Below are 26,788 nucleotides of genomic sequence, written 5' to 3' on the forward strand. Positions count from 1 at the left end.
TCTTGCTTTTTTTTTTTTTTTTTGAATTTGTTTGAAATAAAATAGATCCAATATTTTTTTAAAAATTATGCACTGGAAAGTTTTAAATCACGCATTTGAGTTATCTTTTATCTAAATAAATGTTTTTTTTCATGAACACATAGTTCTGTTACTTTAAATTAGTAACATGTAAATTTGTTATTATTAAAAGTATTTTGCAGAAGATATTAGTGCTAGAGGGATTTGCTGCAGAAAGTCCAAAAAATTTCTGCCACAGGGGCCTAGGTATTATAACTTCTGACTAACTCCCTGAAGAAATTATAACATATATTTTTCTCTAATTATTTGCAAGTACAATATACCCTTTGGCGCCTCAATGATGGCAGTTGGCGCATAAGGTGTGGTTGGGAAATATTCCACTTCAGACATATGCATGTAATATTCAATTTCCACTTGGATATATATATTATTTTTTCGATATGCAAAATATAATTATTAGAAATGCATCATTGTAAATTGAGTTTTGTATTACATAATAATTTGAATCTTTAAATTGCCGTATGTGCTGTTCAAAACCGTATTTCTGTATAGGTTTCTGCAGTAAAAAAGTCTAACAATTTTGGTGAAACCAGATTGTGGTATCGAAAAACTATTTAAAAAAAAACATTGCATAAGGAAATTATTTCTAAGAGTATATCTCATTATCTTCTTTAAGCAAACCACTGCAAATTTTTTTTTAAAAAAAAGTTTGAAAGTAAAAAATAAAAAAAAACTCTATGGCCCCTTGATGATGATAGTTTGGACAAACATGTACTGATCCAGAAATACCCTTAGAACTGAACCTTTTTCAAATTGATTAAAACTTATTACAGGAAAGAATTTTAAGTTTCTTTACCTCGAATATAGCTAAGAGATAGTTATGATCACCTTACTTATTTTTTAATTTATTATTATTTTTACGCTTTATGAATGTTAATTAAATTAATGACAACCACAATTTTAAGCTCTTTTTGCCTTGCTTTTTGTGCACTAACTAAGCAATTCTTTTATTACGTCATGAAAAAAAAAAGAAATTTATTATCTGTATATATTGTTGCAGTCTTCTCAAAATTATACAGAAATATGCCCTCATGTTGAAAATAATCATTAATTGTGCTCCTTACTTAAATATACATTTATTGTGTGTATCAAAAATGTTTTTTTTTTTTCAATGATAAATAGAAAAAAATGTGTTTTTTTTATTTTTTTTAATTCTAAATATAAAAGTACCTATAAGCAATTGATAAATTAACAGAGAAATTTTAAATTATAATTTAATGGGAGTAATGTTGCTGTAATACAAAATGCCGAGTTAAAGGGGAAGAAATCTAAATTATGTTTTCCAATTGTAATTTTAATCATGTGAAGGGACTAAATATTATGAAAAAAATTGTGGCATGATGCTAGAATTTTCTGTATACCCCCCTATAGAAAACACTGCATTTCCTGTTTGTTACATTTCTATTATGTCTTATCTTGCTTATATTCTTGATTCTAGGTTTGCAGCTTTTTTCTATCATGTAACTTCTTTTAAACTTATTAAACCATTCTCATAAATATGGTACAAAACTATATACATATACGATAGAAAAATATGACCTATAAAGTTAAAGCTGTTACACAGATTATTAAATTTAAGTGCAAAAGTTGTTTCTGGAGCTGTTAAAGTTTCTTTTCCGCCTTTATTCGAACCTGTTAAACTAGACACAGCGGTCATCAAATTTCTGAGAAATCATTTTTAGAGTTTTGAGTCTTGTGTCAGTAAATTGTGAGAATGATGAATTGAATATTAAGGAATTGTGATTCTTCGTGAAGTTTTTAATTTGTGTTGTTATGACTAATTTTCTAACAAAACTTTTTTGAAATTTCAAGATTTTTACAAAAATTAAGAATTTTGAGGTTAAACTTAGATAGTATCAAAAATCAACAGTTATACAAAAATTTTGGAACTGAATTGGAGCTTCGTCTGCCGATTCCTATTTCAAAGAAAACCCACTGATATTTGTTTTTACTGTTAATTGAATTATGTCTTTTTTTCTCTCTATTCAATTATTGATATCTGTTTTTATTTATGTTACAGATGAAACATTTGTTTGATTTTTTATAATAACTGTATAAACATGCAATAACCTGGCCTTATGATGAAAAGAGGTAACTATTATTTTGATATTTAAAGTAGCTTTTAAATTATTTTTTTCCTTACTGAGACATTAATAACTTTTTAATAAATAAATTCTCAGAATTTCATATTCTGTTAAAGTTATTCCCACTAAAAAAGTTGTTGCTGCAATGTGCGTTAAGTCTTGATTAGTATAGTAATATTTTGTGAATGAAAGAATATTAGTGGTGTAATTAAGTTCATAAAATTAATGATAAACTGTTTTTTTATATATAAAATGTAATTTTTTTATATAAAATTTAATTTTTTTATGTAGCATAAACTGTTTACATAGCATTAAATTTGCATTTACGTTGTAATTTATAAAGTTTCATTTTCATTTAAAAGTTTTAATTAAGTCTCAGAAATAGAGGTGTAATGAATATTCAACCCTCTATTCATTTGCCTAAATAATTAGCCAGATATTTATCCAAATATTCAGCAAAGTATGTTTGGACGAGGTTTTTTTTGGGGGGGGGGGATTTGAGTAGACTTAGTCTAAAAGAATAATCTAAATTTTTTTTTTTTTTTTTACTATATATAATTATAGACAGTTTTTACTCATATTTGTTAAGTTCTAAGACTAATTTATGTTCAGAAAGACGAATGGAAAAGCAAAACTAGAAGAATTTTAACTAGATTACTTTATACTGAACCATAAGTTTTGTACTTCTGATTTTTTTTTTCTTAAATTTTTTATTTATTTTTTTTTAACTGAGAATTTTTGTTTCGTTTTTACTGTTTTTCCGTTTTAGTTATAGCGCAACATTTTAACGAAGTATTTCTTACAGGCTTAATTCTTTTACTGTTTTTTTTCTAGTACAGTAAGGAGAAGCCCGGATTCTCAATGTTATAATTGCATTTTAGAACTGTGAAGAAGAAAAAATTTCTGTTTATCTTTTTTTGAAATTCTCTTTTCACTTTATGGGCGTTTTTATTATGGGATCTCTTTTGACTGAGAAGTGTAAAAAACTTTTCTTGGCTTGGTTTTCCAGGTTCTTCGTTCATTCAAAGCTATTAAACAAAAAATCTCACTTTTTGTGATGAGTGATCAAGCTGTGTTGATTCAGACCATGAAATTCTTCCTTTCATTTGTTATTTTCAGCTTCTTTTTCCCCCCATCATTTTTCCTCTTTTTTTTTTTTTTTTTNTTTTTTTTTTAAATCTTGATCCAATGTTTTGATGTATTTCTGAGCATGTTAAGAAGCAGCCAAGACAACAAGTTCCCATTGTAAATCCCTGAATTGATAAAAAGATCAAGTGCTGATAACTTGGATTTTTTTAACAGGGCTTTTCAAGTGATTAATTACTAATTCATTTCTGCAAAGTTATAAGTTTTGTTTAATTAAAACTGAAGTTTTGCTATCTAAGTCTTTCTATTTATATAAATATTTTATTGGATCATATTACACAATAATCTATATATAAATATTTTTGTGAAATATGATTAAATGATGCCAATTTTCCAAACAAGCTATAAATGATCAGAAGTATAACAGCACAGTATATACAGTTAGCATAAATGAAATTCAAATAAGCGCAATTTTAAGGTGCATATACTGCTTAATTCTAGATAAGTATATAATATTAATAAAAGTATGCATGGATTTACTATTAAATAAAATAACACTTTGATATCGTTACTAAATAAAAATTATTACACTCGAATCTTATACTTTGTTATATATTGATACAATTAAATTGATTACTCAATGCTCTAACTTTTTCTTAAATTAAAACTAGCCCTTATTGCCTTCTTATCATCCTGCAATTGTACTACTAAAAAATTTTGCTTACAGCATTTCTGATTTGAATTATGTTCTTTTACTTTTGTTTGTACATTTTCTTTTACTGAGAGAAGATTTAGTTTCACAATAACTTGTTGAAAGAGAGGAAAGATGAGATTTCTTTCTACTTTTATTTCTCGTTTCTATCAAAAAACATTTTAAAATTGTTTTTAGAAATGCTTAAAGAGTAAAAAAAAAAGAAAAGATTTAGGTATTTAGTAGTGGTCATTTTAAATGTCAAAGAAATTTCAATGTTGTCATATATATATGATTCTGTACATGAAAAATTAATGGCTGAAAACCACCGATTCCACTGGTCAGTGACTTTTTGATGGGCACATGTAGGAAGAACCTAAATCAGCTGCAAAAAATTTTTTGTTAATGTATTCATTTCAGGAAATTAAGGAAAACGTATTATAAATTTGATGGCTAGAGCGTTTTTTCAGTGAATGATTTTTTTTTATTTTTTAGGTGCTAAAATGTCTTCCCGATATGCTGTATTACTTTCATTTGGAATTAATATTTTTGTAAGTAAAGTATTTGGCCTGATATCTAAATTAGTTATTTAACTTAAGATGGGAGTCAACTATGTATGGCTTACTTGCCAAATACGACCCCTTTAACCCATTGACTGCAGGAGGATTATGTTATTTTTTCTTAACGTAGAGTGAATAGAAAAACAAGTAACATGCTAGTAAGATGTTTGTCATTATAAGTAGCTCTCAAAATTTCACCTCCGTGAGAATGTGAGGTATTTGCAGTCAATGGGTTAATAGAATTTATTATTTGCAGCTTTGCACTAAGTTCTAAGAATTATTTTATACACTTTAGGAGTAAAATAAGTAAAATGTCGTATTTATTTGCTATACTTTAACTTATCTTTTTAAAAAATTTAATTTTGCTTAGACAGTTGCTGGTACACTTCACATGTATGTCACTTTCTTTTTTTATATCTACCCAAGAAAGCGCAATGCAATCATTGAGAAAAAATTGTATTAAAAGAGATAACAATGATTGGCCTATAAAGTGAAAGAATTTCCATAATGTCGCTTTGAATTTTTGTTCAAAATTTCTTTTGGTACAATACTGATTGAGAACATCTATTATTATTATTTATTTTTTTTAAATAGTGATTTTTACTTTCCGACAATTGCATGCATCTAAAGAAAACAACAATAAGAGTAAAAAGAATCTAAAAAAGTTCTTAATTTCTATTTTTTTTTGTGAGACTGCCTATAATTTTTTTGCTTTTATGAATGATTAATTGTTAGAACTAACTGGTAAATGAGGAACTACAAAAGTTTAAAATTGTTTGAAATCTGAGCATATTTTTTGCGAGACAGCCTATTATCTGTTTTGCTTTCATAAATCTTTAATTTATGGAACTATCTGGTAAACAAGGGTCTATAAAGTTCAAAATTTCTTGAAGTATAATTTTTTTATAAGCCATCCTATTATGAGTTTCTCTTTTCTGAATACCCAATTGTTGTAATTAACCTTAATATGTAGTGCAACTTTGCTTTTTTTTATTTAAAACTTTTTCTCTGTAGAGTTTTTACTATCAAATCTTTTTTAAATTTTTTTTTACTAAGCCAGCTATTCTGCTTAACCGCTATAGAGTGTCAAATATACTGAGAATCCTAAGGGGGTGTGAAAAAAATAGTTCTTGCTTTCCCAGGATGTGTAATTTCCCCATCACCAAAAATAGGGTGGGGGTGGAGAAAGGGGAAAAATAATACCGCATATCTATAAAGGCAAAATTGAGTGAAACTTCTTTTCATTGCAAGCAGAAGGAGAAAATATTTATGATTTGAAATTATATGGAAATTTTGATTTTAAGTCTTGGATGAATTATTATAACTGAATTAATTAATCATAATCAATCGCCTAATTATAAATTAATAAGTTTTTACACATAAAGTGGGGATCTGTATTACAGTACAGAACCCGTTATCCGGAAATCGGAAAACCAAAAAACCGGAACGAACTTCGATAAATTTTCCCAAAATTTTTTTATAAAATTTTTTTTTCCCTATACGATTTTAGGATTTTTCTTTCTTTTTTGATAGATGTTTACCTTACCATCATTTTGGAAATAATCATTACTGTATTACTTCATCGTTTTTTCTATTTTTTTCAAATTATTTCCAAATATTTTTTTTCTTTTAGTTGGGTTTAATAATAAAAATACGGCTTTTTGTAGCGATTCAGAAAACCGGAAAAATCAGTTATCCGGAATAGCGATGGTCCCGATCGTTCCGGATAATTGGTTCCCTACTGTATTTTAAACAGGGCACATTTTTGTTAAATAAGACCCTGAAATTCCGAAGCACAGGGTACTGAGGACCTGTAATTTCGAAAATCTAGCAGAATCACTTTTAAAGATTTATAATTATTGCAGAGGTTTATTTGTTCATTTTCCTTTTAGATAAAAGTTTGCTGAAGTCAAAAGGGAAGATGTCAAGCTCAATGTCTGAGGCAAATCTGGAGAAAAAATTCCAGACAGCAACTAACACTCAGGATAGCATACAGACACTCTCACTGTGGGTTTTGCATCACAAAGCACATCATCAGAAGATTGTTGGCTCTTGGATGAAAGTCCTGCAGAAAGGTTAAAATTTTTACAATTTTTCCAAATATTGGTTTATTTTGTGCTGATAAATTTAAACTTAGAAGAAAATGCAAATTTTTCTGGTCCTCTTTTGGAGATATATAGTAGATTTACTTGTGTCTCAACTTTAAATGTCTTGTTGTTACAGTTATTGTTTAAAAAAAATTTAAACAGCAATATTGGATTAAATAATGGTTGTACATTCAATTTCGCTATAGTGTATGGAACATGCACAGTGTACAAGATTAAAAAAAAAAGAAAGAATCACCCTAAATAACTTTTACTATAATGATTAGATTTTCGTGTACTAGCGACTCACTCTTAATGGTTCATTTGGGTGACCTTAAGTATGCTAATTAATACAGACAAAGTTTATGAAATCAGACACAATGACAAAATTTCTCAAAATCAACATACTTTTTTCCCCGATCTAACCCTCAAAATATAAGAGGTGACGACAATCAGGGAAATATGGTCTCAATAGTTTGGTCAGGAGAGCAGTCCAAAGTTTGCACCCCTTAATGTTAATTTTACTTATTTTGTCATATCTTTATTATAAGGGGATATCTATATTATAAGGGGGATTCATATTTTATGGGGATCAATAAACGTTTACACTCAATTGTAAAATGCATTTATCTAAAGATCATTCCACGTAAAAATAGTTTTTAGCTATTATTTATTTATTAATAGTCGAAAAATTATCTGATAGTTATAGATTATAATTATAAAATAAAGTTTTATAAAATCTGAAATTTGCTGTCTTCAAAAATTAGATTTTTGTTTCCAAGGTACACTTATCGTCTGTTTATTTTTCTTTATTGTTTTTTTTTCTCTCTTTACATTGCAATGAAAATCCTACATCACACATTTAAAATAATATTTTATGCCCTTTTTTTCCAGCAAAAATCAGCCATAGATTGACCTTATTTTACCTAGCAAATGATGTTGTGCAGAACAGTAAAAGAAAAGGTTTCTTGCAATTTGTGAATTCCTTTGCTGAAGTTCTGAGAGAAGCCACCTTGTTAGTTAGGTATAAATTAATTCTTAATTTATAAAATTTTTGAAAAAAAATTATAAAATTTTAAAATATAAAAATTTTTTAATTTTTTTTTCTTATAAAATTTTTAAAATTCCTTGTTCTGTTTTTTATGATGACTTAACATTTATTTTGTTAAATAAATTAATTTTGTTACTGTAAGTAAGGGCCAGTCGGCATTTTCTGTGTTTTTGGGGAACTGGCTTTTAACAGATGGTTTTAATGTCTAGAACTGTTCAAAATTATATATCAGTGTCATGAGAAACTGAAATTCATGTATTAATTGTGCTTTAAAAGGGTTTTCAATGTCAACACTCATAAATAAGTGGAATTATAATTAAATTTTATTTGACTTTAATTTAATAAATTTATAAAATTACATTGTTAAAATTTAAAGTTCAGCATAAAATTAAAAGCTCGACATCTTTTAAGGTTCCACAATTGAGAGCATATTTAAAACAAATTAAGATTATTTTAATTTAAATTTAATTTTAAAATTTTTTTAACTGTTTTGTGTTATGAATATAAAACTTACTGTTTATAATTTAATTTTGAATATTTTATTTCTAAAGTTAAAATCCTTTTAGTAATTATAGTTTAGTTTAAAAGTTGTTAATTTAGTATGATCTGTTAATATTTTTCTTAATTTCTTAAACTTTAGCATTTTTAAAATACATCTATTGCATGATCTAACTGAGGACAGACAGTTTTAGACAGATTAGGTTTATGGATTATATCTTTATTTCTAAAACCTTCCCAACTTGTAATTAAACTCTTTTGTGCCCTTTTGTAGAGATGACAGCATTAGACCTTCCATCCAACGAGTTTTCAATATTTGGGAACAAAGAAATGTCTACACTCCTGAATTTATTGCAGATCTCAGGGCTATTTTGGGTAATTTCTCTATTTATATGCTATTGTTTTGTCTGAATTATTTTTTGATAATACCTACTGTTACCAGGGTTGGTTTTTTGCCGGCAGAAACTGGTTATAACCGGCAGAAACTAAAAAAATGTCTATTAGTTCTAGTAATTGTCTAATGACATTTTGTTTAAGTAAACTGAAAAATGTAACTGTAACAAACTTTTTAATTCATTGTTTGTAAATATATATTATTTTGTTTACATTCAATATAAAGAGTGCAGTATATCAAATATTTATGTTAAATAAAGAATAAAGCAGGGTTGGCAAGATTTTGCCGCAGGTGGAAANGATTTCTTTCACGTGGATGGGTGGCTTAGTGTCTGCTACTAATAGATAGAGATGAAGATGGCAGGAAACCTTAAGAAAACACTGAAACTTCAACTTTTTCTAAATTAGGTAAGGTTTGACAAATATTTTTGAACTAATGATAATGTATTCAAGACAATTCATTTTGTAAAAATTATTTTTCTCGACAACTTGCGTTTTATTAGAGTCAGGGTTGGCTTTTTGTCGGCAGAAACTGGTTTTTTACATGCCAGTGGCAGAAACTGGTTATAACAGCTAAAAACTGGCAGAAACTAAAAAAATTTCTATATTAGTTCTAGTAATTGCTTATTAACATTTTGTTTAAGTAAACTGAAGTAACTGTAACAAACTTTTTAATTCATTGTTTGTAAATATGTATTATTTTGCTTATATTAAATATAAATAGTGCAGTATANTGTAACTGTAACAAACTTTTTGATTCATTGTTTGTAAATTTATATTATTTTGTTTACATTCAATATAAAGAGTGCAGTATATCAAATATTTATGTTAAATAAAGAATAAAGTAATGTAATAATAAATATAAATGCTAGATTTTAGTTTTATATTAAACTCTGAAAGTCAGTAATTATTATCTTTTAACTGAATAGAGCTATTCTCAAATAGTTTTTTTCTTACAGACATAATTTGCATGACAACAATCCAATTATTATAAAAGTAGCAGTTTTAATCTTTACTGTATGTTAGAGGCAATATAATTGGTTAGAATGTAAACAGCAATTTCAGTGGTTAAAATATTTGTAAATTGTACGTTGTTTAACAATTAATTGTTTTTTTCTATGAATTATCCATTGTATGTCAAACTCAGTACTTACTTTTATGTCATTTTCTGAATTTCTGCCACAAATGTGGCTGAAAAGGGTTTCTGCCATGCCAGTTTTAACCAGTTTCTACCAGTGGCTTTAACAATCTTGGCAGAAATTTGCCAACCTTGACTGTTACCTGATTGAAAACTTCACTCGCTTCAAAAGTATAAAAATAGAAAATAAATTTTTGAGTCGAATGAAGTTTTTATCAGGTAATATCTTATCGCTTCAGTTTTTTTTGGAATTATTTATTTAATACTAGCTACTGTATTAAATTTTCCAATAGGCTACTTTTTTAATTAGGTATTTTTCAAATTTCTGTAGATTTTTGAGAATTGTATAAAATTTCTGAAAAGCATTGAACAAGACATGTTTTTTTCCCCTTAATTATATATATTCTTTAATTATAATTTATTATAAACTTAATTATTCCTTTATGGGACGAAATATTTAATACGTTTCAGAAAAGTTTATTTGTCAGTTACAAATATTTTGCAAATTAACATGCTTATGTGTATAAAAGATGCTTTTTTTTACCATTTCATTTTGGCAGCTATGATCATTGTTTCATGTTGTTTGTTTTAACTATTGATGGTATCCTTTTTCAGCTAACAGTAAAGTTCCAGCATCTGCACCAGCAAAATTACTTGCACAGTTTAAGGTAAATGCTAATTTTTTAGTCTATTAATGCATTTTGAAAAACTCATACAAAAACTTAATTTGTGTTGTAATTTAAATGTAAGTCAGATTATTGTATCTGAACTATCAAATTTTTCTAATTATTTATAACATTTTCTGTACGAAAGCTTTCATTTATGAAAATTTTTGATGAGCCATTTGATTTACATGAATTTATGGAACTGTTTAGAATTTAAATGTATTAAATTCTGAACATGTTTCCTAATGTTTTTTTTTTTTTTTTTGCCGTTTAATGCTTTTATTTACCATAAAATTTGTGTACCAAATTTTGATTTTAGAATTTTTTGATGGAGTAATAACTTGGTCATAATATGTAATTTTTAGATTTTAGTTAAAGGTCTACAACATTTTCTTGAATTTAAAATGTATAAATTTAATTTCTTTTTTGAAATATTCTCCAGTGTTTTTCTTTCAAAAAGTTTTATTATGTTATCTGTGCAAAGTAGTTCAAATGTCAGAATGATTTAAGTTTTTTACTCAATGTCAGAAACATTATTTTTAGTCCTTTGATTGAGTATATAGTTGTTTGACGTTTTAGTTTAAAATTTATGCTTAAATAAGCAAAAAATATATCAGTGTAAAATTATACTTATAAGGAAAATATGAAGATACTTTCTATCTCTTCCTTTTTTTTGTTTTTTGTATAATTTATGTGAGAAAAGAATTCTTTTATGTCACACTAAAGCTGCACAGTGTGATTTTGGCGGCGATGTGGGAAACATCTCTGAAAATTATCTGCAGATATGCAATCATAATTTTGATCCCCTGTGAAAGAGCTGGCTTACCAGCTTTGATAGTCTGATGACCTGTGCACAAAATTGAGCACTTTTTTGTAGAACAGTTTAACAAGGACCTATACAGCGCCATCATTGGTCCTTACTGGTCCCCCATTGATCACTAAGACTGATCTAAGCATTTGCCCACCTGCACACTGACCGCAGCCAGTGATGCTAGATTTAGGTGATCTACTGGGAACTATACCTTACGATCATTCCATTATGGAACATATAGGAAAGTATAAAAATATTGCATACATTTAGGAACTTTTGGTATTGTCATTTGTTTCTAAAAAAAATTTTTAAAAATTCTACATTTTAAGCATAAGTTTTTTTATTTGTTTTAACTCTGAGTTGTATGTTAGTTAAACTTTTCAGAAAAATACAAGTTTTTGATTTTTTACATCATCATCAATTTTTGTTTAAACTTTAACCCAGTTTTAATTTATGATATATTTTTTTGTGTACTAATAATTGAAAGGTTAAAATCAATGACAAGTTTTTCTGTTGTAAGTCCTTATTCTGTTGCATAACTTATAAGAATGATAAATTAAATGTCATGTTTTTATTTATTTTAGCCTGACTCTGTTATCAATAAAATAAGAAATGTCTCTAAACTTGATGTGGAGATAGATAAAAAGATGAAAAGTATAAATCTGAGTAAACTTAAGGCAACAGATGCTGAAATAGTTCAACAATTCAAAGGTGGGTTATATTTATGGTACCCTTTTTAATATATCTTTAAATTTAAAAAAAAAAAAAATAAGCAATTTGAAAACTTTCTTTCAACTCATTTGACGATGTATACTTCCTTCATTTCCAATAAGTTTATGGATTTACTGTTTGTGCTCTTTTTCATTTATTTTAATTTTATGTTAGTTGCAGTCAGGGTTAGAGTTTTTGCTGGCAAAAAGGTTTTTTTGCCAGGACAGTGGTAAAAACCGGCAGAAACCAAATTATCTAAATTGCTGATTAAATACTATTACAAAATGCTTGAAACAAATTTAAATCAATCATAAGGAATAATAATTTTGATACATAAGAGAGACATAAGAAAGCTAAGATGAATGTTTTATTAGATAGATTTTGATAGTCACCTCATTTCTCAATATTATTTTAAAATGCAAACAAAACCACACAATTTAAATTCCCTTGATCCTTTTAACTCACAAACCAGTTCCCCTTGACTTCACACAAAAAAAGGCGGGTGGTATTAGTTATACTCATCTTACACTTACTTAAATGAAATATTAATACATTATGATTTAATTATGGAATAATAATTTTGTTAATTTTTTTTTATTATATATATTTATAGTATATATTTCAATTTCAGGAATAATTTTGTATCAAGAATGTGTTTTTATCCTCTCGGAAAATATAGGTTTTTGCCACTTTGCTTGGCAAAAACCTGTTTTTGCCAGGACGGTTTTTACCGGTTTTTAAACTGGTTTTTTCCACCTGCGGCAAAATCTTGCCAACCCTTGTTGCAGTAAAATATATTTTATAATAATTTGCGCAATTTATTTAACAATTTTATCATAATTTGGCAACTAAGTTGGCTGAGCAACATTTGATGACATCTCCAAATATTTTTTATTATGACAAAAGGTAAAAAAAACTCTGCATTGTACTATTATGAAAGAAGCTCAGCCTTTTTTAGACCCTTGGAGCATTTATTGATTGGAAAAAATTATTTATTAATTCTTTTCCTGTACTCATGATTAATTATTATATTGTACAATTTTGAGGAAGAAATCTTTGAAAGCCTCTAAAATTCACCTCTTGTTTTAAAATAGAAGCTTTTGGTGTGGGAAAGTATTCAATTGCCTATGTAATGCTTCCATATCTATGTAACTTTCTGACTAGATTAGAGGTAAAAGCACTATTAGGTGGTGCTAAGCACCAACAGCCACCCACCGACTTAGCTATAAGCAGGCCTTGAACATTTACGTTAAACATGGTTGAAGTCTTAAATCTGTCTTGTTATTTGTTTTACTTGTTGCTTGAACTGAAGCAATTATATTCTAATTCAAGATGAACAGAAGTTATACTATTGAGAATTTTATTTTGTTGGTTTTATCAATCTAATCTAAAATTTTAAAAATGGTTAAAAAGTTTTTAAGATGTTAAAATGTGTCTGAGTAGATATTTTTGCTCTCTAAATAAATAAATGGTTAACGTCTGTATGTATGTAAGAAATAAATATTTTTGGTTGGGCTAGATTTATTGCAGTCAACATGTATATTTTTTATTAATCTATGCATATATATTTTTTACTGATATTTTTTATGTTTAGTAATATTAAATACATTTTTAGTTTTATGAAATAAAGATTTATCAGTTATATTAAAAACACTTTTAGATCGAATCCATGGTCAAAAGTTTAAACGAGACTTTGATGACAGTGTCACTCGCCTGGAGGAGTTGATTAAGCTCTTAGAAAAAGAAATGACTGAGCGGGCTGAACTTATTCTGTTACTTGAACAAAGTGAAATCTATTATGACACACAAAAAGGAGAAGCAAAAATAGTTGCTAATGTGAGTATATTTTTGTCACATGCCTGAAAAATTGGAACCTTTTTAAAACATTTGTCATTAATTCCATAAAAAGTAATTTATTAAAAAGTATTAGTTTTTCTCACTTTTAATAAAATTCCGTTTTTGTTTTCAATTAAATAAAGAGAAAAATTCAGCCTTTTCAAAAAAGGTTTCTCTTTTTTTTTAATTCTCAAAGACCTTTTTTTTTGTTGCTTTTTCTTATTTAAACAAAAGTGATTTAAAATCCCACATTGTGATTCATAATTACTCAAATTAAAATTATCCATTGTCATTTGTATTCACATGTTGCAATTCATATTTACAAGATTTAACTTTACACATTTTGATCTGTTACACAATTTAAAATTACCCATCATGATTCATAATCATGGTTTAAAAATCTCACATCGAGACTCATGCGATTTCAAAATAACATATTGGTATTTGTACTCTCAACCTGTCAAAACAGAAAAGCTCACACCAAGATTTGTATTTGCATGATCAAAAAATCTCTCTTGTCGAAAATATTTATTACGTGATTTAAAAATCACATAACAAGATTCGTGTTTGCACAATTTAAAAAAAAAATTCAGCCTGATGTTTTTTATTAAAAACGTTTAAAGATATATGCTATGGTTTAAGCTTCCTGCAAACACTTTTTTCTTGCTCGTATTTCAGGTCTTTTTTAAAGTATTTAAAATATTTTTTACACCTAACATTTTAGGAGTGTTTTTTTTCTTCTGGTTTTTTCGTTTTTTTTACAAATTTTTTTCTATTGTTGATTAATATTTTTCATTGTATTTGTTTGTTTTTTAAATTTATTTTATGAATAAAATAAAAAAAAATGTGATTTTCTTTCACATAATATATGAAAATATCATAATGAAATGAAATAGTGATTCTGAGTAAACAATAAGAAATTAATTTGCTTATAGATTCCTTAAATATTTTCTATTTAGCTTATTAAATCGTCTTTTTTCTGTACCTAAACTAATGTGCTAATTTTAAATTTTGATTTTAAGTTTGTCACATTGCTATGGTTCAGTTTTCCAATGCTGTTATAATTTTCCACTTTTGAATTATTTTTATAAGAATTTAATGTGTTGGTGTTGCTTATTATTTATTCTTCAAAATCATATTTTTAACATAAATAGTTAAATCTTTGCCTGTTACTGTTGTGTTTTGATCAAATAAACTCTAAATGTTTTGTTTGACTATGCAGTATTATACTTATAAATCTAAAAAATCTGTTTTTATTTATTTTTTATACTTAATCTACAGATGTAAGATTAGTTGTATGGAATATAAAGTAAAAGCATCAGATTTTAACTATTTTTGCAGCTGCTACAAAAATATAATTTATACATTTTATTTATTTATTTTATTTTTTTCATCAAGAGACAAAAGCAAATGTTACCAAAGTACTATTGTTAAACATTTTTATTAGCATTTAAATAAAATTTTTAAAAAGTACGAATGAGCTGACAATTTGAAAAAGGTGCGTAAAAAATTTAAATGTATGGTTTCCTGCATTCTGTTTATGAAATTTTGCTATGGTTAAAGAGAATTAGATAATTTATTTTAAAAAAAGTTTTAAAATGAGTAACAAAGAATGTCAATATGAAGGTGTTTTCAAAATAATCATTTATAAATGAGCTTGTTAGATATTTATGAGTGAATGAGTCATTTATAAATAAGTTTTATTAATGTTGCAAATACCTCTGATAAATTTCCTAATTCAATAAAGTAATATATTCCTTTTTTCTTTTTTTTTTTAAATTTGCTGTGAATCGTATATTTCCGTTTCCTTCAGGCTTTCTATTGATTTTTCAAGTGATAAGTTATACTTAAGTCACCCAATTTCAACAGTTATGTTTTTGAGCATCATAAGTTTTGAGATTTGTATAGCTTGAATCTCTTTATGACCAATATTGTAGTTATTTATGGTAACCTTAAAGAGTATCATCCTTAATGAATTTAGTGCCTTTAAATGTTATTTTTACTTATCTTAATATTACACATGCAGGATATATTATACATACATATAATACCATGGGCTACTAAAATGCAATTTTTTGCCTGAAAAGGCTTAGAAAGAAAAGCAATTATTTTCAGGAAAAGGAGACTATTGAGAGACTTTTCTGTACTCCTAGCTTTTTTTTAATTTTTTTTTCCTTAAATTTTTTAGTTTTCTTTTTTCAGCAGGAGCTTCTAAACACATTGAATTTTTTTCTTAAAAAATATAAAATTAATTCCAAATTTGAGTAATCACTTTTTAATTTGTTCAATTTGCACAGATTCCATTAAATCTTTTTCGTTTCTCGATCGCCTTTTCAATGATTATTGCTACAAAATTCCGCACAATTTTTAAAAATCCATCTTTTAATACGATATTACAATACGTGAATTTCACATTTGAGTAATCACTTTTAACAATGTGTATATATATAGTTGCTAAACCAATTAGTGATAAAAGGGAAAACTTTTAGAAATAGTATATTTTTTTTTAATGAAAAAGTCTTTTTTTTTTTTTTTATGAATTCTAGTCATTTTCTGCTAATATACTAATTTTTTTGATATAAAAATTTATTGCTAGAACACAAACATTCATGTAAAAATTATCACATTTGGCACCAACTTGACTAAATGGACCATGTAATAGTCATTTTATAAAATTTTAATCATATTTTTGAAGAAATTTTGTTCTTATTTATTCAAGCATTTTCATCTTTTAGGCTACTAAAATCAGTTATTTCGTTCATTTTTTTTTTCTGTGGCAACCCTGCATATGGAATATGTTATTACTTTTATGACTTAGAGAGATATTTTTATACGAAAATATAAAAATTAATTATATTAATTGTTATGACAGTTGCTAAGCTTTAGTTTGATGTTTATAAATAACTTGTTTTATATTAAATATAAGAAACATGATGTTACGTGTGAGGAACAGAAACTTTTCTATAGAATCAATTATGCTTGTAAATCTATAGTAAACTTACTTTAAGATTATAATTTTAAAAAATTTTTTTGTAAGAAAAAGTTATAACTTAGCTTTTAAAATTTGTTATAGGCTTACAAAAATTTTGGTGCAAGAATAGATAAACTTCAGAAAAAATTAGAGGAAATCCATTCTAATTTGCCTAGTCCAATACCCTCTCCGTCTGTGGATGCTCCCTCCCCTACCACCTCTGACCAAGAATTGGAATTAAAATTACCCAGTGAGAATCGTAAGTTAACATTTGTTACTTTTATTCTCTTTGCTTTACTTATTTTATTTCTTAGAATATTGTCATCTAATTCTTTAGTAATTTATTATTTTTATGATGGATCAGCTACCATTGCATCTTTTTGAATTTATTACATATTATTGTTTTTTATAATATTTAAGTACTGCAATATTTATAAATAATTATTTAAATTGTGAGCTTCGGAAAGCTTTTAAATGCTCACTTCATTCACCACAAAGTTTTTGACCCATCCACAAAAAAAAGGGGGGATCAACTGGGTTTTTTTATAAACATAATCAAAATCTGCCTTTATATCAATTATATTTTATTTGACTTATAAATATCAATACATAATAAACAAATATACATAGCCCACTTTCAAAACTTAAGTGTATTTAGATAAATATGTATGTAATTTTGAATTATTATAATAATTTTTCAACAACATCAAGAAAACATCTTCAACATCAAGAAAAATCGCTTTTTTTAACCAATAATTTAAGCTTTTTTTTAATGTTATTTGTTTTTAACTGAGGAAGTGAAATTGCTGAAATAGCTTTTTGTAAATCTAATTAGTAAATAAGTTTTCAAAAACAAATAAAATAATCATATTTAAGGAGAAAATATTAAAAATAGAATTTTTTAATTCTTTTCAAAAAAATATTTTTGTTTTATAAAATAATCAAATGGATGGATTAAAATATTTTGTTAGTAATGTTTTAATGCTGCAAAACAATGAAATAAATAAAAAAAGTAATTAAATTTCAAGCAATGAGAAAATACTGAATAATATGAAATTAACGTTAACTTTGCTTTGCATTTTAAATTTTTATTTGATAATAGTTTTCATGAATGATTAATTATTTTATTTACTTTATTAATTGCTGAATTCCCAGCAAAAATTATTCTAAATACATTGTTTAAAGAACAATTCAAAAAACTATTAAGAAAATTGTTAAATAAACAGTAGTTATGTAGTTAGTTGACCTGTAAAAGACTTATTTATTTTTTTTTAAAATATTAAATTATAACTTAAGTATTTAAAAACAAATAAATAAAACAGGAAACAGCTTTTTCTCGGCCATCCGATATTATGCTTTTATTTCTAGTCGAGCAAGGAATTAATTTAAGATCCTAAGATTATTATGAAAGTTTTCTTTTTAACTAAAATTTTTCTCTTTTGAGTTAAAATTTTAAATTTGTCCCAAGAAGTGTTAAACTAGGTAATATCTTAAAAACTCCAATAAAGCACACCTAGATTGGATTAAAAAAACTCTCTTTTACAATCCTAATTTAAAGGCAGTTTAAAGTCAGCTTTCTTAAAGTTGGCCATGCCATCAAAACTTGCTGACATAAATACACACACAGATATATTTGTCAATAAAATATGAAAGAAATAAATCGTTATGGTTTTCTTTTTATTTCTTTTTTATTCTTATTTCTTGCAGTGTGATAATTGATAAGTTTTGTTGTAACGAACTCCATTGACACAATTTTCTCAAAAATTACATTTTTTGATGTGTTTTTTTTTTTTATTTCTTGAGTGATTTGGATTTTAAGCATTAGCAAATTTTTAACAGTCAATTCAAATATGTTTTTTGGATTCCTACTAAATCAAATCTTTTTGCAGGAGCCTTAAGGAAAAGAAAATATATTAGCTTTATGACTGTTAATAGTCTGCAATTTAGCAACACTTAAAAGTTGGACTGAATTGCACGTTTTCGGAATACATGCATGAATTACATTCCCTATGCTTTTTTCTGCTTGCTAGCTAGTTATGTCTCATTCCACTGTGAAAAGAGCCAATTTCTCAAAAAATGCATGCAAATTAAAAATAAAAAATTCTAGAAATGTAAATTTGTAGACCATTTCGATAAGAATTCTATTTTTATCAACGCGTTGCTGGTTTTTCTCTTTATATTCTCAGTGGTGTAAAGAAAACTATGATTTTAAGCAATTAAATTTAAGATCTATAGCTTCAGATCAGAAGCTTTAAATTTTAGAGTACATTTCATATCAGGCCATTTTTCTCTTGTATGTTTTAGACTTTTCCCATTCTATGTTGTAGCTTCCTTTTATTTCATTTTCTATTAATAACCGATGATCTCTTGAGCAGAAGAAGTCTCTTTTCATATACTTTACACTGCATATACTTTACATTGCATCAACTTTCACACTTTTCATTTATTTTTCATATGTACCACAAAAATTTTATGAAAAATATATTACATTTTAGTAATGTGTAATATTATTTTAAAATATGATTTTTTAACTTTAGTTTGAAAGAAATGATTGTTTTTGTTTGGTAAAGAGGGAAGTTCTGAATCTGTATGAATTTTCTACCATCTGGTTTTCTTTTTCTTAACTTTTAATGTAATTAATTGAGTAGTTTTGTAGAATATCTAGGTTTTATGTTACATTTTGTTTTCCTTAGTTGATCCTTTGTGCTGTTAAACATTTCTTAAGACAGGAGGAGAGGGCATGGTAGAATTCAGTATCTGCAGTTAAATGTGCTACAATTTGTTTTTTTCTGCTTGTTTGAGTTTTTTTTTTCTTTCTTATTAAGCCTTTGCTCATATTCTATTTTCAAAATTAAATTTTATAGATACTTATTTAGTACAACTGTATGGAAGACTAGTAACAAAATATTAACTGTAGGATTTTTTACTGTGAGTTCACATAGAAATATAAAAATACTTATGTCAAGAATAAACTTTAAAATACTTACTAATAATAAACTTTAACTAGTATTGTTTTGTTTTAAAATTATTCTGTTTTATTTTACTCTTCATTTTTGACAGCAAAGAAAATTACGCTTATAAGTTCACAGTTGTTTATGTTTCAAAACAATGAATAAGAAATTTGGCGTACATATTTCAGGATTTCGTTAGAAATATGGAAAGAGAAAAAAAAAAGTTTATTGTTATAAAACACATCAAAAATATGGTTAAATTTTCCACATGATCTCTCCTAATTATTACATGAATATTATTATTACAATTTGCATGAGAAATTTGACACCCTAAATTCTGCTAACGAGGGTACAACATTATTGACAAGTACTCTAAAGTGAACAGGTACACAGCCAGATTTTGGTGTGCAAATATTGTAATTTTTATTTGCCTTTTTTTTTAAGTAAAAAAAATGCGGGAGTTAAAAATTATTTATTAGATTTTTTAGAGTTATATTTTGCTTAGATTTTTTACTCTAATTTTTAATGTTTCCATAAGTGGCTGTTTATTAGTTACTTATGTCTTAATGTTAATTTTTTATAAATATTCTCTACGTTTAAATATTTAAAATAAATGGTGTAAAAGGACATCAATACGGCCTTTGTAGCAAAAGTGTATAAAAAAAATTTTTACTTAGATTTAATTAAAATAATTAATAGTAAATCTTGTTAAGATTTTACAAAATTAAGTCTTAAGCAAACTGGTGCAATAAATTGTTTAAAAAAAGTTTTTTTNTTTTTTTTTTTTTTTTTTTTTTTTTTTTTTTTTTTTTTTTTTTTTTTTTTAATGGCGGGCACTTGGAACAATTGTCCATTGGCCACAGAAAGTGCCAGAACTGCTAACTCTCTCTTCATTACCCTGTGGCGAAGCCACGGCGGTGGAGCAGCGTCGCCCATGTCACACTACCACAACCCGTTTATAGCGGATCACATTCACACACAAAGGAGAAAGGACATGCATGCCTTGCCCGGGATTCAAACCCAGAACCTTTCTGATGCAAGGACAGTTCCCTGCCCCCTACACAGGCCGGTCGGCTTTTAATTATTATGATAATAACAATTTAATTGAATGAAATATTGTTCAGAAATATGCTTTAAAACTACCCCTAAATTGCTTACTATATAGGGGCTCATAAAAAGAAATAGATTACATTTATCCTGTTAGGTGTAAAATCTTTAATTCAATAATCTTTCGCTGGGTGCATAATTAAAATCAAGCAATGACGTGTATGCATGTTGAATGCAGGGAAAGTAGTCTTATTATAAATTTTAGGAAAAGCTTCCTACCAAGATTCTTTTAACAGTCATATGTAGAACACTTTTTTTTAATCAAGATAAAGTAAATAGTGAGGAATAGTTTATAATCGAAAATAGTAAAAGCTTCTTTTACCTCCCACAAAAATAAGCAAAATGAAATAGTTTTACAACCAATTTTTCTTACTTTCATCCCTGCTTCAAAGGCAAGGAAGGGAGAGCTTTTGGATTGAATACTTTACTGTACAAGAATGTCTATAACTCTGCCTTGCGGTGAAAAAAATAAGCTTTGGCCCTGCTAATTATTTACATAAATCAATAAATCAACGCTCGCCTCCTAAGTCACGGTTTACATATGAGATGTGTTTCTGGCAGCGAGCCCCCTCTGCTGCTTAATATAAAATACTTAATTCTAGTGGTAATTTAAAGGAAACATATAATCTAATAATAGTCCTATTGTATTTTATTGAAATGTTGAGTTTTCATAGACAATCGTAAATTTACACAGCGAGTGTGCGTGTTATATGCATTAGAGTAGGAGTGCACAATCTGCCGCCTACGGGCCAATTGAGGCCCATCGACTGTTCGTGTGTGGCCCGCAGGAACTTCTGAGCACAATAAAAAAAACAATTCTTTTTCTTTGGTTTTTGTTTAAACATAAATTAAAATATGAAATTCAAATTTATATTACTCTAAAATGCTTATATTATTTGTACTTTCATTCTGTAAGCTTCTTTTTTGTTGGAATTTATATATCTCCCCCCTACAATATTGATGTGTATATGTATATATATTTGTTAAAATAATTATTTTGAAAAATGAAAGAGTTTTTTTTTTTTTAAATTATCCGTTTTTTTAGTTTTAAGTTAATTCAAATAATTAAAGGTATTTAATTTTTCTGCAAATATGTTATTAAGTTTACTAATAAAAATATTTAGTGCATAGGACACTAATATGTGTATAAAAATTATCATATTTGCCACCAACATCAATAAATATGCTTGTGGCCCTTTGTTAATCTACCTGCAGTGCAAGTGGCCCTTCACTCGAAAAGGTCGTGAACCGCTACATCAGCTTTAGTCTAAAGTGTAAACGGGACTAACACACTTAACTGGTTAAAAAGATTTATGGTTACATTCTTCCATTGACTGATTGTGCTTAAATAAGTATCTAACTGTTAAGGTGTTCTTGAATTGATTGTTTTTCTCACAATCAAGCATTAGAGAGAGACCTTGAAAATGCTCCATCCCCCGTCGGTTCTCCGGAAGGCTTGAACTTGCCTGAATCTGGCGAGGATGACGAAGCAGGCACCAAGACTGTCGGCAACCCGATACCTACTCTTTCTAATTTCTTTTCTCATGGTAACATTTTCCATTAACTTTGATGTTGCATGCTTTAGAAGTTGCCATCTTTTCCTTTAGCTGTTCAAATAGAAAATGGGTTTTTTTTTTAAAATTAATATTACAATTTTAATTATTTTTTCCTGTTTATTAATTGTTAGACAATGTTCCTTTTGTTGCTTTTTAAGTGGGAATTAGGAGAAGTATTCATATTTATTATGTATTCTAGAACTCATTATTAATATGCATAAAAATATAGAAAAAGCATGGAAAATATTAAAGATTAATGAAATAATAATAAGAAAAATTTTTTAAATAGAATATTTAAAAAATCTATATCTATATATTTAAAAACTGGAAAGGAAAAAAAAAAGATATAATCTCTACATCAGCTTTTTGATTATATCTGCAAAAGGGGGTGCTTTCTAATATTGTATCAATATAGCCAAAGTAAAATATATCAATACAATTGAGTGAGAAGCATTCAAAAAAACAAAAAAATTTAAACAGAATACATTAAGTAAAAAATATATCCCATAAAAAGCAGAACAAAACACGGTTAGAAATTTTGTTCAAAAGAAGAGATTATATCTTTTCTTTCTTCTTCTTTTTTTCCCCCGTCCTTTTAAATACATATTTTATAAATATTTTAATTTAATAATTTTTCTTCTTCCCTTTTCATTAATCTTTAATATTATCCTCGTTTTCTCTATATTTTTAACTTATTTTATGAGCAGCTTGCTATATACTTGCAGCTTATGTGCAATAAGTAAAACTTATTAATTTTTTTCTTTTTATACTTTTTGTCTTTATTGTGCTATGTTTTAGTGATTATATTTAATACAGCTTTAGCTCTTAATATTATCTACTATTAACTTACTTTCGTTTTTATTTTGTTTCCATTTTTAATTTGTTTTCTAATTTTGTGTGTTTGGGACGTTGCTCTATGAGCCTATTTTTAAAAAAATTTGTTAAATATGCTGGGTTAAAAAATTTGTTAAATATTTAATTATTCTACATATTGTACCCGGTACGAAGAGCCTATTTCAGAGGAACCTTCGGATCGACATCCTGCTACTCTGAAAGCAAAAGATTTTTTTTAAATTGCATTCATTACTCCAATTTTTTCCTTCTTATTAAGCGTGTGGTGATAAAAGATTTCTAACTTGCCTTAATATTGACAAAAAAATATATTTCATAATAACGATAGCTTCAAATCTGTTTGTAAAATTAGAAATGTTATTTGTATGTTGGTCAAACCTGTAACTCTCTTAATATTGGAATTAATCAACACCGCTCAGATTATTCTACATAATAAAATAATTTCTGTGGATGTCATTCGTATTTTTGACCAAAATACTAAATGTCAATCAGATCAAATTATAAAATACATTTATTATATTATTGTTATTATTAAAAACTGAAGTTATTCTCATTTTTAATCATTATTTTTGTAACAATTATATAGAAAGATTAATTTATTCTATTTATAAAATATTTAAGAGTACTTGCATTGATTATTATAATTCCTCAATTGAAAATAACTCACATGGAGTTGATATTTCTAGCATTTCTTTTTTCGACTCAAATAATAATTTTTTCAATCTTTAATCAAACAACCTTTATTTCTCTCTCTCTTTTTAATAAAGCTCCTACTGTGAGAAATTAAAATTGATCCACTTGTAAAACTAAAGTGTAACAATGGTCTGTGGCTTGAATAGAATCGGGAACATTTATTGTGTAACTATACTTCCACCTTTTTAAATGTACATAAAATTTATTCATTTTTATAGAGGATAAAGGAATGACTTCATGGTTGGATGCCTTTTCGAGCAAAAAAGACTCCCTTAAAATTCTGTCTGAAAAATCTGAAATGAAGAAAGACGACAGTAGCAGCCTGGACAGCCGACTTTCTAATTTGATGCAAAATATGCCATCTTTACCTGCTAGTCTACAGAATACTCTATTTGGCACTAATTCTTTATCAGGAAACAACAGCAACATGGGCGAAACCGTTGAGCCAAAAGCTAGTATCAAAAAAGACTCTTCATCCATTTCTAGTATCCTTACCCCTGTAAAAGATGATTACAGTGGACAGAATACACCTCTTCAAGATGAAGATACTCACTCAGGTCATGCATTTTTCTCAAAATTAGCTTCTAGCAATAAAACTCATAGTCCAAAAGACATTTTGAAAGGTCTTACTAATTTGATCCAGTCTGCCTCAGCAGATAAAGAGGATGGTCAGAAGAAAGACAAGTTTCCATCATTTCTTTCTTCTGATCCTTTTGAACCTCAAACTGGAATGTCCACTTTCATTAAAAGTATTATTCCATCAGTGTCTAAGTCACCACAGATTTCATCATCCCCATCCACCTTTTTTAACACCTCACATCAATCGACTACATCTGCCCCTGCTAGAACCGTCGCTGGCAGTCAGACAACCACTGTTAATTCATATCAAACTACATCATATAATAATGTACCTGCATACTCGAGTCGTTCTCAACTCAGATCTTTCATACCATCATTAGTGCCTTCTAATCCACAAGACAACTTTTTCCCAGCGCAGTCTTTTCCGACAGACGAATACAATCCCGAAATAGAAATTTTTGACACGGAAATGGATCTTGACCCTTGTGAGGATAGCGATTCTGATGTCCCTTCTCCTGATCACGAACCGCTCTCACCTGTGACCGACAACCCGGTCGCCGAGGCCGTAGATGTCCCTAGGCCGATTGCCGAAAGGCGCTTGAGTACCTTAATAACTCTCGTCACTGATGACTCACATGAAGGAAGTCTTCCAGAAAACAAATCCCTCTCAGATGATGCATACAAAAGTGACAAAGAGAATTTCACTGAAGGTGCCCCTCATTGGTTCGACACTTCAAACAATATCCCTTCTGTAGCTGGTTCTATACCTCCACCTCAACCTCATCTAACAGAAGATTTTTTCATCAACAAAGAACCTGACACAGGGTCCCTCACTGAAGACTATTTCATTAACAAACAGCCTGAAACATCTTTACCAGCATTTTATACATCTGCTCCACCTCCCCCATTACCGCCAGTTATGTCACCACCTAATGGTCAAGACAATATGTTCATGAACCCCATCTCCACGGTTACGGACCCACCATTATCTAGGATTGAAACTATTCAATCTCAAAGACAAGGGCCACCCAATGGACAATGGTTCAATGACAATAACAGTAACTGGCACGATGACCGTCGAAATCCTCCGGGTCCTCCGCCTTTTCGGCATGGACGGCCGCCTAACGGACCATTCTTTAACGACAATAGAGACTTTGTTCCTCGTCAGTTTCAACCGCGGCAGAGGTGGGATCATAGAGACAGAGAAGATAATCATTTTCATCAAAAGCGAAATTACCCGTACGCTCCTCGGCCTTTTGGTTCACCGCAAAACAAGCGAATGTCTTTCAGGGGTAGAGGAGGTAGATGGTAAAGGTAGATAAAAATTCCTCGAAAGCAATTATTGCTTTTAATTTTTCTGAAGGATGCCTTTTTTTTTACCAAAAATGTCATCTGTACTAAAATATCTGCATTGTCATTGTTCTCTCACCATAGAAATTTATTACAAAATTTGTTTTTGTTTTGTTGTAAATTTGTTTTAACGAAGCTTGTGGTTGCTTCGTGTACACTATGCAAGAACAGTTATTTGTTTTGTGGAAATGGTTATGTGTAGAATATGCATGAGAAGTTATGTTTTGAACAACCTTGGTGCAGTTGTTTTATTGTTTGGGAAAATTAAAATAAATTTTTCATTCCAATTTTTATGCACCGTTCATTGTAAAATTATGCTGCTTTTCAAGCAAAATTGTAAAAAAAATACTTATTGTACATTAAAATCTATATTATGAAGTTGATATTTTTGTGATTCAATTCGTCATGTTGCATTCACGATTTAAAAGCAATTCCTGCTATTTAACTTTTACAAAATACCCAGATACATTTAGGATAATTATATATGTGTATTATAAACAGCTCTCTTAGCCACATTTATCTCAGGCGGTTTTCGACAATGAGTAGTGAAGGCTTATTGTATATAGTGTTATTTAAGGCTGATTGGAACAAGCCAAGCAAAATAAAAGGTATTAAAATAACAGAAATTGATTAAAACAGGGTTTAGTAAAATGAACTTTGTTCTATTTTTATTTAGTCGAAGCACTTAAAATATAATGTTATTGTTCACTAATTTGTTTTATACTATAAAAATTAACTTTAATAGGAATCAAAACAATGAATTTAACTGTAGCAAGCCTTTAAATCATTGTTAGATAATAGTTACTTTTTTTTTATTCACAAGTTTTATATGCATTAAAGAAAAATAAACATTTTAAATAACTTTCAAAGATGGATACAGCTGCGTCAAAACGTACTTTTTGCAAGATTCAGCTATAAAATCACATATATAGTGTGTCTGTAGAGAGAACTGCCCTCGCCATAAAGTCTAAAGCCATCTGCTGCTATGGAAACAAGAAATACCGCATTTCAAAGATGGGAGCTTGTCTGACCCGAGCAAAAAC

General features: G+C 27.8%; 1 protein-coding gene across 4 annotated transcripts in view; it reads left to right on the top strand.

Moving 5' to 3' along the window:
- The window catches only part of LOC107456958 (regulation of nuclear pre-mRNA domain-containing protein 2), a 27,706-nt gene extending 1,578 nt beyond the window's left edge, over positions 1-26,128 (top strand). The window contains exons 2-12 of one of the 4 annotated variants that reach the window (XM_071181130.1): positions 2,099-2,169; positions 4,435-4,490; positions 6,392-6,574; positions 7,478-7,607; positions 8,407-8,507; positions 10,279-10,331; positions 11,724-11,850; positions 13,511-13,686; positions 16,760-16,916; positions 22,119-22,262; positions 24,035-26,128. In XM_071181130.1, coding sequence (XP_071037231.1) covers positions 6,421-6,574; positions 7,478-7,607; positions 8,407-8,507; positions 10,279-10,331; positions 11,724-11,850; positions 13,511-13,686; positions 16,760-16,916; positions 22,119-22,262; positions 24,035-25,707 — 2,715 coding nt within the window. In that variant the 5' untranslated portion in view covers positions 2,099-2,169; positions 4,435-4,490; positions 6,392-6,420 and the 3' untranslated portion in view covers positions 25,708-26,128. The remainder of the gene's footprint in view (positions 1-2,098; positions 2,170-4,434; positions 4,491-6,391; positions 6,575-7,477; positions 7,608-8,406; positions 8,508-10,278; positions 10,332-11,723; positions 11,851-13,510; positions 13,687-16,759; positions 16,917-22,118; positions 22,263-24,034) is intronic. The other 3 variants (XM_071181129.1, XM_043044817.2, XM_016074957.3) reach the window with 3 other exon arrangements.
- Positions 26,129-26,788: the final 660 nt, after the last annotated feature.

This window comes from Parasteatoda tepidariorum, chromosome 5, assembly GCF_043381705.1.
Source record: "Parasteatoda tepidariorum isolate YZ-2023 chromosome 5, CAS_Ptep_4.0, whole genome shotgun sequence".
Lineage (NCBI taxonomy): Eukaryota > Metazoa > Arthropoda > Arachnida > Araneae > Theridiidae > Parasteatoda > Parasteatoda tepidariorum.